At 46.4% G+C, this 15,131-nt stretch overlaps 1 protein-coding gene across 1 annotated transcript; it reads right to left on the reverse strand.

Annotated features, from left to right (window-relative positions):
• Window positions 1–12,398: 12,398 nt before the first annotated feature.
• LOC121547008 (calumenin-B-like) lies at window positions 12,399–13,736 on the reverse strand. Its single transcript, XM_041858118.2, has one exon. The coding sequence runs from the start codon at window positions 13,693–13,695 to the stop codon at window positions 12,748–12,750; it is 948 nt and encodes a 315-aa protein (XP_041714052.1). The 5' UTR covers window positions 13,696–13,736; the 3' UTR covers window positions 12,399–12,747.
• Window positions 13,737–15,131: the final 1,395 nt, after the last annotated feature.

Below are 15,131 nucleotides of genomic sequence, written 5' to 3' on the forward strand. Positions count from 1 at the left end.
TTTTCTCATTTTGTCTGTCATAGTTGACGTGTACCTATGATGAAAATTACAGGCCTCTCTCATCTTTTTAAGTGGGAGAACTTGCACAATTGGTGGCTGACTAAATACTTTTTTTCCCCACTGTACATGCCAAAAGAAGAACTGCAAGCATTGCACTAAACACAGGGGGGAAAAAAGGGGGAAATGCCAGATCGGGTGAGGTTGTGAGGGTGTGTCTCTCTCTGGCAGGAGGTAAGCTTGGCTTATATGGCTTATATACATAGTTTGGGCTTTGCCGAGTAAAGCTTAAACTATGTATTTAGATTGTAGTTAGGTATTGTAGGTAGTTATCGTGGGTTGTTGTTTGTAATTATTGTAGGTTAGTATTGTATTCGGCTGAGCCGGGTGAAGCACGAAGCTAGCTAACCCACTACCTGGACTTGCTAGCGGGTAGCTACTGGTAACTATTAGCAACTGTGGATAGTTGTTTCACGCCTGAGAGTACCTGTAATTACGCCAGCTAGCTGCCTACAATAATTACATACAATAATGCCTACCATTCAGCTGATTTTCTAACTTCATTGTCTGAAGCGTTAACGTTAGGTAGTAAGTGGCTACTGTGCTTGAAATTTAGCTACCTTGTTGCTACCTGGATGGCTACTAAACAATAGCTGGAACGACGTAGCGAACAGATGCGAACTGGCTGAGTCAATTCAGTGGCTAACTTTGCACTTGGCTAGCTAACAGTAGCTGCTAGGGGTAAGTTATAACCTATATTTGTGTTTTGTTTTTACATACCGGTAGCCAGAGTCGTTCAAGGGAATTTGGGACATGGGTGACTAGTTAACGTTAGCTTGGCTCTCTCTGTGTGTTCGTGCCGTGGGAGGAGGGGTTTCTTCGTTGTCTGAAAGCAATGGCTAGCTAGTATGCTAACTATTCTAGCTAACTAACAGCCTGAATAAGTTGATGACGGACTCGCTCAAGCTGTCGGGACTAACCCACAACGTTAGACACAGAACCAATGATCTGCTTGGCGTGTTGACACACTGGTGGTTTGTTGTGGCCGAGTATTGGTGCTAAACCGTGTTGTTGGAGTCCGACATGCTATTTGGCTGTGGCGTCATATGACTAGGTGCCCTGGACGATTTTTACGGAATAATACTGTACCAAGTTAGCTAGCTGAATAAACTAAGTTAGTCTATTCCTAGAAAACATTGAACCGCTGTAGTTTACAACAATTATAGTTTCTGAGGTGGAAAATGGGAGAGTTATATTTGGGTGTTTCAGTGAAACGTAAGTGAGGGAGGCCCCGATCTCTCCTTTCCCAGATGTTTAGTTCATTTTGTTCCGATCTCCTTTGCATTATTGTAGCCATTTTCTGTAGCCTGTCAACTATGCCTCTGTCTATCCCTGTTCTCTCCTCTCCACACAGGCTATACAAACGCCTCACACCGCGTGGCTGCTGCCTCTCTAACCTGGTGGTCCCTGCACGCACCACCCACGTGGAGTTCCAGGTCTCAGGCAGCCTCTGGAACTGCCGTTCTGCTGCCAACAAGGCAGAGTTCATCTCAGCCTATGCTACCCTCCAGTCCTTCGACTTCTTGGAGCTGACGGAAACATGGATCACCACTGAAAACATTGCAACTCCTACTGCTCTCTCCTCGTCTGACCATGTGTTCTCGCATACCCCGAGAGCATCTGGTCAGCGGGGTGGTGGCACAGGAATCCTCATCACTCCCAAGTGGACATTCTCTCTTTTTTCCCTGACCATCTGTCTATCTCCTCATTTGAATTCCATGCTGTCACAGTCACTAGCCCATTCAAGCTTAACATCCTTGTCATTTCTCGCCCACCAGGTTCCCTTGGAGAGTTCATCAATGAGCTTGACGACTTGATAAGTTCCTTTCCTGAGGATGGCTCAACCCTCACAGTTCTGGGTGACTTCAACCTCACTACGTCTAACTTTGACTCATTTCTCTCTGCCTCCTTCTTTCCACTCCTCTCCTCTTTTGACCTCACCCTCTCACCGTCCCCGTCCCCCCCCCCCCCTACTTACAAGGCAGGCAATATGCTTGACCTCATCTTTACTAGATGTTGTTCTTCTACTAATCTCACTGCAACTCCCTTCCATGTCTCCGACCACTACTTTGTATCCTTTTCTCTCTCCCTCTCCTCCAACACTACTCACTCTGCCCCTACTCAGATGGTAATGCGCCATCGCAACCTTCGCTCTCTCTCTCCCGCTACTCTCTCCTCTTCCATCCTATCACCTCTTCCCTCTGCTCAATCCTTCTCCCTCCAATCTCCTGATTCTGCCTCCTCAACCCTCCTCTCCTCCCTTTCTGCATCCTTTGACTCTCTATGTCCCCTATCCTCCCGGCCGGCTCGGTCCTCCCCTCCTGCTCCGTGGCTTGATGACTCATTGCGAGCTCACAGAACAGGGCTCCGGGCAGCCGAGCGGAAATGGAGGAAAAGTAGACTCCCTGCGGACCTGGCAATCCCTCCTCTCTAAATTTTCTTCATCTGTTTCTGCTACTAAAGCCACTTTCTACCACTCTAACTTCCAAGCATTTGCCTCTAACCCTAGGAAGCTCTTTGCCACCTTCTCCTCCCTGCTGAATCCTCCTCCACCTCACCCCACCCCCTCCCTCTCTGTGGATGACTTCGTCAACCATTTTGAAAAGAAGGTTGACGACATCCGATCCTCGTTTGTTAAGTCAAATGACACTGCTGGTCCTGCTCACACTGTCCTACCCTATGCTTTGACTTCTTTCTCCCCTCTCTCTCCAGATAAAATCTTGCGACTTCTGACGGCCGGCCGCCCAACAACCTGCTCGCTTGACCCTATCCCCTCCTCTCTTCTCCAGACCATCTCCGGTGACCTTCTCCCTTACCTCACCTCACTCATCAACTCATCCTTGACCGTTGGCTATGTCCCTTCCGTCTTCAAGAGAGCGAGAGTTGAACACCTTCTCAAAAAACCAACACTCGATCCCTCTGATGTCAACAACTACAGACCAGTATCCCTTCTTTCCTTTCTCTCCAAAACTCTTGAGCGTGCCGTCTTTAGCCAACTTTCTTGCTGTCTCTCTCAGAATGACCTTCTTGATCCAAACCAGTCAGGTTTCAAGACTGGTCATTCAACTGAGACTGCTCTTCTCTTTGTCACGGAGGTTCTCCGCACTGCTAAAGCTAACTCTCTCTCCTCTGCTCTTGTCCTTCTAGACCTGTCTGCTGCCTTTGATACTGTGAACCATCAGATCCTCCTCTCCACCCTCTCCGAGCTGGGCATCTCCGGCACGGCTCACTCTTGGATTGCGTCCTACCTGACCAGTAGCTCCTACCAAGTGGCGTGGCGAGAATCTGTCTCCGCACCACGTGCTCTCACCTCTGGTGTCCCCCAGGGCTCAGTTCTAGGCCCTCTCCTATTCTCGCTATACACCAAGTCACTTGGCTCTGTCAAATCCTCACATGGCCTCTCCTATCATTGCTACGCAGATGACACACAACTAATCTTCTCCTTTCCCCCTTCTGATAACCAGGTGGCGAATCGCATCTCTGCATGTCTGGCAGACATATCAGTGTGGATGACGGATCACCACCTCAAGCTGAACCTCGGCAAGACGGAGCTGCTCTTCCTCCCGGGGAAGGACTGCCCGTTCCATGATCTCGCCATCACGGTTGACAACTCCTTTGTGTCCTCCTCCTAGAGTGCGAAGAGCCTTGGTGTGACCCTGGACAACACCCTGTCGTTCTCCGCTAACATCAAGGCGGTGACCCGATCCTGTAGGTTCATGCTCTACAACATTCGGAGAGTACGACCCTGCCTTACACAGGAAGCGGCACAGGTCCTAATCCAGGCACTTGTCATCTCCCGTCTGGATTACTGCAACTCGCTGTTGGCTGGGCTCCCTGCCTGTGCCATTAAACCCCTACAACTCATCCAGAATGCCGCAGCCCGTCTGGTGTTCAACCTTCCCAAGTTCTCTCACGTCACCCCGCTCCTCCGCACACTCCACTGGCTTCCAGATGAAGCTTGCATCTGCTACAAGACCATGGTGCTTGCCTACGGAGCTGTGAGGGGAACGGCACCTCCGTACCGTCAGGCTCTGACCAGTCCCTACACCAAAACGAGGGCATTGCGTTCTTCCACCTCTGGCCTGCTGGCCCCCCTACCTCTGCGGAAGCACAGTTCCCGCTCAGCCCAGTCAAAATTGTTCGCTGCTCTGGCACCCCAATGGTGGAACAAGCTCCCTCACGACGCCAGGACAGCGGAGTCACTCACCACCTTCCGGAGACACTTGAATCCCCACCTCTTTAAGGAATACCTGGGATAGGATAAAGTAATCATTCTACCCCTCCTTACCCCACCCCCCCCAAACAATAATAATAAATAAAATAAAATACATATTGTAAAGTGGTTATCCCACTGGCTATAAGGTGAATGCACCAATTTGTAAGTCTCTCTGGATAAGAGCGTCTGCTAAATGATGTAATTGTAAATGTAAATTTACATTTACGTCATTTAGCAGACACTCTTATCCAGAGCGAATTACATATTGGATCTTCTGTCCGAAATACCAGTTCACTTTTTGTTTCCTGGCAGAGAGGGACTGCTTCAAAGACTATCAAGCTATGGTGAAAGTGAAATCTAATCATCTACACCTGGGACATAGAACGAACACGAATGCCATTTGTAAATAGTTCAGCTTATTTCTATTTCTGTGAAGGACACGTGTGTAACCAAGTTTGTGTTTGACAAGACATGTTTATATTGTTTTTGTAAACAGTTCATTTGTATGTATTATAACAGCGATCGATAAAAGACAAAACTGTGCAGCCGTCTTCATCGACCTGGCCAAGGCCTTCGACTCCGTCAATCACCACATTCTTATTGGCAGACTACATAACCTTGGTTTCTCAAATGACTGCCTCGCCTGGTTCACCAACTACTTCTCAGATAGAGTTCAATGTGTCAAATCGGAGGGCCTGTTGTCTGGACCTCTGGCAGTCTCTATGGAGGTGCCACAGGGTTCAATTCTCGGGCCGACTCTATTCTCTGTGTATATCAATGATGTCGCTCTTACTGCTGGTGACGCTCAGATCCACCTCTACGCAGACAACACCATTTTGCATACATCTGGCCTTCATTGGACACTGTGTTAACAATCTTCAAACGAGCTTCAATGCCATACAGCACTCCTTCCGTAGCCTCCAACTGCTCTTAAAAGCTAGTAAAACTAAATGCATGCTCTTCAATTGAACGCTGCTTGCACCCGCCCGGCCGACTAGAATCACTACTTTCGGCGGGTCTGACTTAGAATATGTGGACAACTACAAATACCTAGGTTTCTGGTTAGACCGTAAACTCTCCTTACAGACTCACATTAAGCATCTCCAATCCTAATTTAAATCTAGAATCAGCTTCCTATTTCGCAACAAAGCCTCCTTCACTCATGCTGCCAAACATGCCCTCGTAAAACGGACTATCCTACCGATCCTTGACTTCGGTGATGTCATTTACAAAATAGCCTCCAACACTCTACTCAGCAAATTGGATGTAGTCTATCACAGTGCCATCCGTTTTGTCACCAAAGCTCCATATACTACCCACCATTGTGACCTGTACGCTCTCGTTGGCAGGCCCTCACTACATATTCGTCGCCAAACCCACTGGCTCCAGGTCATCTATAAATCACTGCTAGGCAAATCCCCGCCTTATCTTAGCTCATTGGTCACCATAGCAACACCCACCCGTAGTATACGCTCCAGCAGGTATATCTCACTGGTTATCCCGAAAGCCAACACCTCCTTTGACCGCCATTCCTTCCAGTTCTCTGCTGCCAATGACTGGAACGAACTGCAAAAATCTCTGAAGCTGGAAACTCTTATCTCCCTCACTAACTTTAAGCATCAGTTGTAGGAGCAGCTTACCGATCACTGCACCTGTACACAACCCATCTGTAATTACCCACCCAACTACCTCATCCCCATATTGTTATTTATTTTGCTAATTTGCACCCCAGTATCTCTATTTTCACATCATCTTCTGCACATCTATCATTGCAGTGTTAATACTAAATTGTAATTATTTTGCACTATGGCCTATTTATTGCCTTACCTCCATAATTTACTACTTTTGCACACACTGTATATAGAATTTCTGTTGTGTTATTGACTGTACGTTATGTTTTTTCCCATATGTAACTCTGTGTTACTGTTGTTTTTATCGCACTGCTTTGCTTTATCTTGGCCAGGTCGCAGTTGTAAATAAGAACTTGTTCTCAACTTTTTTACCTGGTTAAATAAAGGTTAAAAAACATAGATACAAAATTAATAAAAATAGCAAATAATTAAAGAGCAGCAGTAAAATAAAATAACAGTAGGGAGGCTATATACAGGGGGTACCAGTACAGAGTCAAAGGGCGAAGGCACCGGTTAGTCGAGGTAATTGAGGTAGTATGTACATGTGGGTAGAGTTAGATGCATGTACAAGTGACTATGCATAGATAATAAACAGAGTAGCAGCAGGGGGTGGGGTGTGGTTGGGTGTGGTAAATGCAAATAGTCCGGGTAGCCATGATTAGCTGTTCAGGAGTCTTATGGCTTGCGGGTAGAAGCTATTAAGAAGCCTTTTGGACCTAGTCTTGGCTCTCCGGTACCGCTTGCCGTTCGGTAGCAGAGAGAACAGTCTATGACTAGGGTGACTGGAGTCCTTGACAATTGTTAGGGCCTTCCTCTGACACCGCCTGGTATAGAGGTCCTGGATAGCAGAAAGCTTGGCCCCAGTGATGTACTGGGCCGTACGCACAACCCTCTCTAGTGCCTTGCGGTCAGAGGCAGAGCAGTTGCCATACCAGGCGGTGATGCAAACACTCAGGATGCTCTCGATGGTGCAGCTGGATAACTTTTTGAGGATCTGAGGACCCATGCCAAATCTTTTCAGTCTCCTGAGGGGGAATAGGCTTTGTCGTGTCCTCTTCACGACTGTCTTGGTGTGTTTGGACCATGATAGTTTGTTGGTGATGTGGACACCAAGGAATGCTCTCAACCTGTTCCACTACAGCCCCATCGATGAGAATGGGGGCATGCTCAGTCCACATCTCCTTTGTCTTGATCACATTGAGGGAGAGGTTGTTATGCTGGCACCACACGGCGAGGTCTCTGACCTCCTCCCTATAGGCTGTCTCATCATTGACGGTGATCAGGCCTACCACTGTTGTGTCGTCGGCAAACTTAATGATGGTGTTGGAGTCGTGCCTGGCCATGCAGTCCTGGGTGAACAGGGAGTACAGGAGGGGACTGAGCATGCACCCCTGAGGGGCCCCTGTGTTGATGATCAGCGTGGCAGGATCCATTTATAGAGGGAAGTGTTTAGTCTTAGGGTCCTTAGCTTAGTGATGAGCTTTGAGGGCACTATGGTGTTGAACGCTGAGCTGTAGTCAATGAATAGCATTCTCACATAGGTGTTCCTCTTGTCCAGGTGGGAAAGGACAGAGATTGCATCATCTGTGGATCTGTTGGGGCGGTATACAAATTGTAGTGGGTCTAGGGATTCTGGGATAATGGTGTTGATGTAAGCCATGACCAGCCTTTCAAAGCACTTCATGGCTACATACGTGAGTGCTATGGGTCGGTGGTGATTTAGTCAGGTTATCTTAGTGTTCTTGGGCACAGGGACTATTGTGGTCTGCTTGAAACATGTTGCTATTACAGACTCAGTCAGGGACATGTTGAAAATTTTAGTGAAGACACTTGCCAGTTGGTCAGCGCATGCTCGGAGTACACGTCCTGGTAATCCGTCTTGCCCTGCGGCCTTGTGAATGTTGACCTGCTTCAAAGTCTTACTCACATCAGCTACGGTGCGTGTGATCACATAGTTATCCGGAACAGCTGATGCTCTCATGCATGCTTCAGTGTTGCTTGCCTCGAAGCGAGCATAGAAGTGATTTAGCTCATTTGGTTATCTTGTGTCACTGGGCAGCTAGCAGCTGTGCTTCCCTTTGTAGTCTGTAATAATTTGCAAGCCCTGCCACATCCAACGAGTGTAGGAGCCGGTGTAGTACGATTCAATCTTAATCCTGTATTGACTCTTTGCCTGTTTGCTGTTTCGTCGGAGGGCATAGCAGGATTTCTTATAAGCGTCCGGGTTAGAGTCCCGCTCCTTGAAAGTGGCAGCTCTAACCTTTAGCTCAATGCGGATGTTGCCTGTAATTTCTGGTTTCTGGTTGGGGTATGTATGTACGGTCACTGTGGGGACGACGTCATCGATGCACTTATTGATGAAGCCAGTGACTGATGTGGTGTACTCCTCAATGCTTTCGGAAGAATCCTGGAACATATTCCAGTCTGTGCTATCAAAACAGTCCTGTAGTTTAGCATCTGCATCATCTGACCACTTCTTTATTAACCAAGTCACTGGTGCTTCCTGCTTTAATTTTTGCTTATAAGCAGGAATCAGGAGGATAGACTTATGGTCGGATTTGCAAAATGGAGGGTGAGGGAGAGCTTTGAATGCATCTCTGTGTGTGGAGTAAAGGTGGTCTAGAGTTTTCTTTCCACTGGTTGCACATTTAACATGCTGGTAGAAATGAGGTATAACGGATTTAAGTTTCCCTGCATTAAAGTCCTCAGCCAGTTGGAGCGCTGCCTCTGGATGAGCATTTTCCTGTTTGCTTATGGCCTTATACAGCTGATTGAGTGTAATCTTAGTGCCAGCATCGGTTTGTGGTGGTAATTAGACAGCTACGAAAAATATAGCTGAAAACTCTCTTGGTAAATAGTGTGGTCTACAGCCTATCATGAGATACTCTACCTCAGGCGAGCAAAACCTAGAGACTTCCTTAGTATTAGATTTTATGCACCAGCTGTTGTTTACAAATATACACAAACCGCCACTCCTTGTCTTACCGGAGTAAGTCGTTCTATCCTGCCGATGTAGTGTATATCCCGCCAGTTGTATGTTATCCCTGTCGTCGTTCAGCCATGACTCGGTGAAACATAAGATATTACAACATTCAAAGCATAATTACTTTCCCATTGTTCCTCAACTGTAGTGTATGACATACCATTTTGTAGCTTTGAGTCTTTACTTTTATCCAATGTAAAAAACTAAATTTCCAATTTTGCTACATAAGACCAAATCGAGCCGGTCGGTCACATATTACTCAAATCTACACAGGAACTATTATCTTAGCAGGCAAGCTAAATCACAAATTCGGCAAGTTAGACAGACACAGCAATAAAAAGGGCAAATTCAAGGAAACTCCAAAGAGGCTGAAAAATATACTCTCTTCAAATATTCTACAGGACACCAGGAGAGTGCTATTCCCAACTACAAAAGACTACCATTTTACTTCTCAAAGTAAGGAAAGCTTTTCAAGAATTGACTATATTTATATTTCCAAAAATGCGCTCAACAATTTATTGGGTTCTAAAATCTATGACACAGTGACATTGGATCAGTATTTAATTGTTGTGTGTGTTATTTCTGACATTATTAGATGTTTTGCATTATAACATACAGCTGGAAAGACATTTAGGATATTAGAGCGGCGGAAACTCACCAGCATTTCGACCAGAAATACAACTTTCCTAAGTTGTATCCATTGTTCGAACCCCCAAGGTGATTCCACTTATCCCAGAGGCTGCTCCAAGACGCCACTGGCGGAAATTAGGTATTCGGAGTGGACTTTTAGTCCCACTCAGGAGGCGTGCATACCATCCACCACATCTGAGTGTATTACTCGCTAATGTTCAGTTCCTGGACAATAAAATAGACTAGGTCAGAGCAAGGATCTCCTTCCAGAGAGACATCAGGGACTGTAACATACTATGTTTCACAGAATCATGGCTCTTTCCGGATATACTGTCCCCATCCATACAGCCAGCAGGGTTTTCAGTACATCGCACAGACAGGAACAAAGTACTCTCTGGGAAAAAGAAAGGCGGAGGTGTATGTTTCATCATTAACTACTCATAGTGTGATTGCGGTAACGCACAGGAACTCAAGTCCTTCTGTTCACCTGACCTAAAGTACCTCACAATCAATGGGCCGACCGCAGTACCTCCTGAGAGAATTCTCTTCGGTCATCGTCACAGTTGTGTATATTCCCCCTAAAGCCGATACCATGACGGCTCTCAAGGAACAACACCAGTCTCAACGTCAACAGTGAAGAGGCGACTCCGGGATGCTGACCTTCTAGGCAGAGTTGCAAAGAAAAAGCCATATCTCAGACTGCCCATCTTAATCTTTTCTTTTTATTGGCCAGTCTGAGATATGGCTTTTTCTTTGCAACTCTGCCTAGAAGGTCAGCATCCCGGAGTCGCCTCTCACTGTTGACGTTGAGACTGGTGTTTTGCGGTTACTATTTAATGAAGCTGCCAGTTGAGGACCTGTGAGGCAACTGTTTCTCAAACTAGACACTCTAATGTACAGTGAGGGAAAAAGTATTGGATTTTGTACGTTTGCCCACTGACAAAGAAATGATCAATCCATCATTTTAATGTTAGGTTTATTTGAACAGTGAGAGACAGAATAACAACAAAAAAATCAAGAAAAACGCATGTCAAAAATGTTATGAATTGATTTGCATTTTAATGAGGGAAATAAGTATTTGACCCCTCTGCAAAACATGACTTAGTACTTGATGGCAAAACCCTTGTTGGCAATCACAGAGGTCAGATGTTTCTTGTAGTTGGCCACCAGGTTTGCACACATCTCGGAGGGATTTTGTCCCACTCCTCTTTGCATATCTTCTCCAAGTCATTAAGGTTTCGAGGCTGACGTTTGGCAACTCGAACCTTCAGCTCCCTACACAGATTTCATATGGGATTAAGGTCTGGAGACTGGCTAGGCCACTCCAGGACCTTAATGTGCTTCTTCTTGAGCCACTCCTTTGTTGCCTTGGCCGTGTGTTTTGGGTCATTGTCATGCTGGAATACCCATCCACAACCCATTTTCATTGCCCTGGCTGAGTGAAGACAACCCAAGATTTGACGGTACATGGCCCCGTCCATCGTCCCTTTGATGCGGTGAAGTTGTCCTGTCCCCTTAGCAGAAAAACACACCCAAAGCATAATGTTTCCACCTCCATGTTTGACGGTGGGGATGGTGTTCTTGGGGTCATAGGCAGCATTCCTCTTCCTCCAAACACGGCGAGTTGAGTTGATGCCAAAGAGCTCGATTTTGGTCTCATCTGACCACAACACTTTCACCCAGTTCTCCTTTGAATCATTCAAATCTCAGCTCGTTACCTGCACAAAAGACACCTGGGAGCCAGAAATCTTTCTGATTGAGAGGGGGTTAAATACTTCTTTCCCTCATTAAAATGCAAAGCAATTTATAACATTTACATTTTACATTTTAGTCATTTAGCAGACGCTCTTATCCAGAGCGACTTACAGTTAGTGAATGCATACATGTTTTTTTTTTTTTTTTTCATACTGGCCCCCCGTGGGAAACGAACCCACATCCCTGCCGGCCAAACCCTCCCCTACCTCGGACGGCGCTGGACCAATTGTGCGCCGCCCATGGGTCTCCCGGTCGTGGCCGGCTGCGACAGAGCCTGGACTCGAACCAGGATCTCTAGTGGCACAGCTAGCACTGCGATGCAGTGCCTTAGACCACTGCGCCACTCGGGAGTCATGACACACAGAGAGCCATGTATTTAGAGAGTCGGGACATTGAGGTTCCTGCATTATGATGATTTACATGACACTAGAAAATATGGCAGCCATGATAGCACCCCATTAACATTACATGGCAGTCTTACATCAGATAGAGCGACGATTCCGCCTGCACTGGTCCCTGTTGAGGGACGAGCGTTGCGTAGGAGTGACGCCACCTTTCTTGTTACTGCTCTAATTAAGTTGGTAACTTGTTTAGAATAGCAATAAGGCACCTCGGGGGTTTGTGGTATATGGACAATATACCACAGCTAAGGGCTGTATCCAGGCACTCTGCGTTGCGCATAAGAACAGCCCTTATCCGTGGTATATTGGCCATATACCACACCCCCTCCGGCCTTACTGCTTAATTTTGTTCTGGTCCCCCGACTATCCGCTCAAGAAAAAAAATAATCGGCCCACGGCTGAATCTAGTGGATGATCCCTGGGCTACAACCACTAACCCTAACCTTGGGAGGATTGGCCACATTTGTAGAGTGGTGGTATGAAGACACTGCTGGCCAATCAAATCAAAGAGCAGTTTGTGGTAGTAGCTTATAGAGTGGACCGTGTTACATCTCCCCTTCATAGTCCTGTGCATAGCAGAACACACACCAGGGTTGGGCTCAATTCAGTTTGTTTTCTATTGAATTGTAATTCACTTCCTGAATTGAAAACTGAATTGACCCCAACACGCACAGTTCTGCACTTCATTGTATGCCTGATACATTGTTCAAACAAGGCTACCAAAATAAACAAGCACTAACATCTGTATTCTGTCACTTTTTTTTACAAAAAAGAAAGTTGATCTGCAAACGAAGACAAATGAAATACTGTATATCCTTTCCATTGTCCGGATTGGACGAGAGGATGGTGGAGGTGGAGCCAAACCAGGTGTGTCTTGATGTCCAAACTTGTACACAACTTAGTACAAAGTTATGTATTCACTAGTGTGTATAATAGGCCAGGAAATCAAATAAATTATTGTCCTAGGCATCGGAGTGAAACGCTCCATCTCAAATGTCACCCTATTCTCCATATAGTGCACTTCTTTTGAATTTGGATTTCAACTCCATGACTGAATTGCCCCGGAATTGAGGGTTAGAATTCATCGTGTCTTGCCAAAGATTCTCCAAAGTCAGTAGCCTGGCTGCCAACGAAGAGGTCATACTTTTCTACGATCTCTGCCTTGGTCAGACGGCCATCCTTGTCATTATCTGACTCGTAGAGCAGGTGTTTGGCTTCAGCCTCTGCGTGGTCGTAGTCTGAGGGGAGGATCCAGTCTCTGGTCTCCTCCTTGTCCATGAGGCCATCTTTGTTTTTGTCTCTGAACTCAGTAAACTGTTCTCTCTCTGTCTTCACCCACTCTGGCTCTGAAGGATCCTCCTGGTTATACATGTCTCCTATGTACTCCTCCAGATCTATGAAGCCGTCTCCGTTTTTATCAATGTCCTCCATGGTCTCCAGTACAACTATATCCTTCATATGGTCGTACTCCTCAGGATGGAGGAAGGCTGTAAACTCCTCTTTACTGGCCTTCAGGTCCGCGTCCAGGTCGGCCATTTTGAATCTCCTCTCGTCACGTGACATCATCTGTCTGTAGCTGAAGCCATCTTCTGGGTCTGAGTCATCCAGTATGTATCCGTACGTAGCATTCTTGTACTCCTCCCAGGACACCAGTCCATCTCCGTTAAGGTCGTGACCTTTCCACTGGCGATCCACATCATCATAGATCCATCTCTTCTGACTGTGTTTGATCCACTTTTTCATCTCCTCTACTGACACATAGCCATTCCTGTCCTCATCTATACGCTCTACCAACATACCCAGTCTCTCCTTGCTCTCTTCAGGTGTGAGCTGATCAAAGGTCTTGGCCTCTTCCTGTCCAAGAAATGCTTCATGGTCATAATCAAAGTTATCTGCATCATCATGGTTGCGGTTGCTAAGCTGGTCGTCATGGTGGACACGGTCCTTCTTCTCGATGGTGGGTTTACTGGAGGCATAGACCATGCACAGCGCAAAGCACATGACCAACGGCCGCAGCTCCATACTCGGTCTTTCTGAAGTGTTTCGATCTTGACCGTCAACGTCTACTCAAGATACACATGCATCGCCGACGCCGTAGTAAAGTCGAATATATAACATTTTTGACATGCGTTTTTCTGGATATTTTTGTTGTTATTCTGTCTCTCACTGTTTAAATATACCTACCATTAAAATTATAGACTGATAATTTATTTGTCAATGGGCAAACGTACAAAATCAGCAGGGGATCAAATACTTTTTCCCTCACTGTATTTGTCCTCTCGCTAACCTTTATTGATGAATATGCTATTCAAGTCTTATCAACACATTGTTTGCGCTTCTCGCGTATCAAAAACTCTCGACCATATCTACTCTCCCTTCCGGGACTGCTACAATGCCCTCCCCCGCCCTCCTTTCGGAAAATCAGATCATGCCTCCATTCTGCTCCTCCCTTCCTATAGGCAGAAATTCAAACAAGAAGTAACCTGGGTAATAACTGTTCAATGCTGGTCTGACCAATCGGAATCCATGCTTCAAGATATTTTTGATCATTCAGACTGGGACATGTTCCGGGTTGCATCTGAGAATAACATTGATGTATACACTGACTCGGTGACTGAGTTCATCAAGAAGTGTATAGGGGATGTTGTTCCCATTGTGATGATTAAAAGGTGACTGGGAATATGGTTGAGTACAAACAGTCCAGTTATGCCTTCCGTAAGGCAATCAAACAGGAAACAAATATCTGTACATAGACAAAGTTGAGTCACAATTCAACGGCTTAGACACGAGACGTATGTGGCAGAGACTTCAGACAATCACAGATTATAAAGGGAAAACCAGCCACATCGCTGACACCGATGTCTTGCTCCTGGACAAGCTAAACGCCTTCTTTGCCCACTTCGAGGAAAACACGGTGCGCCGACGCGGGACACTGCCACTCCCGAGGACTGCGAGCTCTCGTTCTTTGTGGCTGACGTGAGTAAGACATTTAAGCATGTTAACCCTCGCAAGGCTGCCGACCCAGATGGCATTCCTAGCCACATCCTCAGAGAATGTGCAGACCAGCTGGCTGGAGTGTTTATGGACATATTAAATATTTCCCTGTCCCAGTCTTTTGTCTCTACTTGCTTCAATATGTCCACCATTGTTCATCCATGAGTGCGTGGCCATGCACGTCTCCAACTTAATCATAAAGTTTGCTGCTGTGGTAGGCCTGATTACCAACAACGACTAGACAGCCTATAGGGAGGAGGTGAGGGACTGGCGGAGTGGTGCCAGGAAAATAAACTCTCCCTCAACTTCAACAAAATTAAGGAGCTGATCATGGACTTCAGGAGACAGCAGAGGGACACGCCCCCATCCACATCGACAGTGAAAAAGGTGAAAAACAGACATTCTGAAATGGTCCACCCACGCAGACAGTGTGGTGAAGGAGGTAGAAACAAGGCTTCTTCAAC

The sequence above is a fragment of the Coregonus clupeaformis genome, chromosome 3, assembly GCF_020615455.1.
Source record: "Coregonus clupeaformis isolate EN_2021a chromosome 3, ASM2061545v1, whole genome shotgun sequence".
NCBI classification, from domain to species: domain Eukaryota; kingdom Metazoa; phylum Chordata; class Actinopteri; order Salmoniformes; family Salmonidae; genus Coregonus; species Coregonus clupeaformis.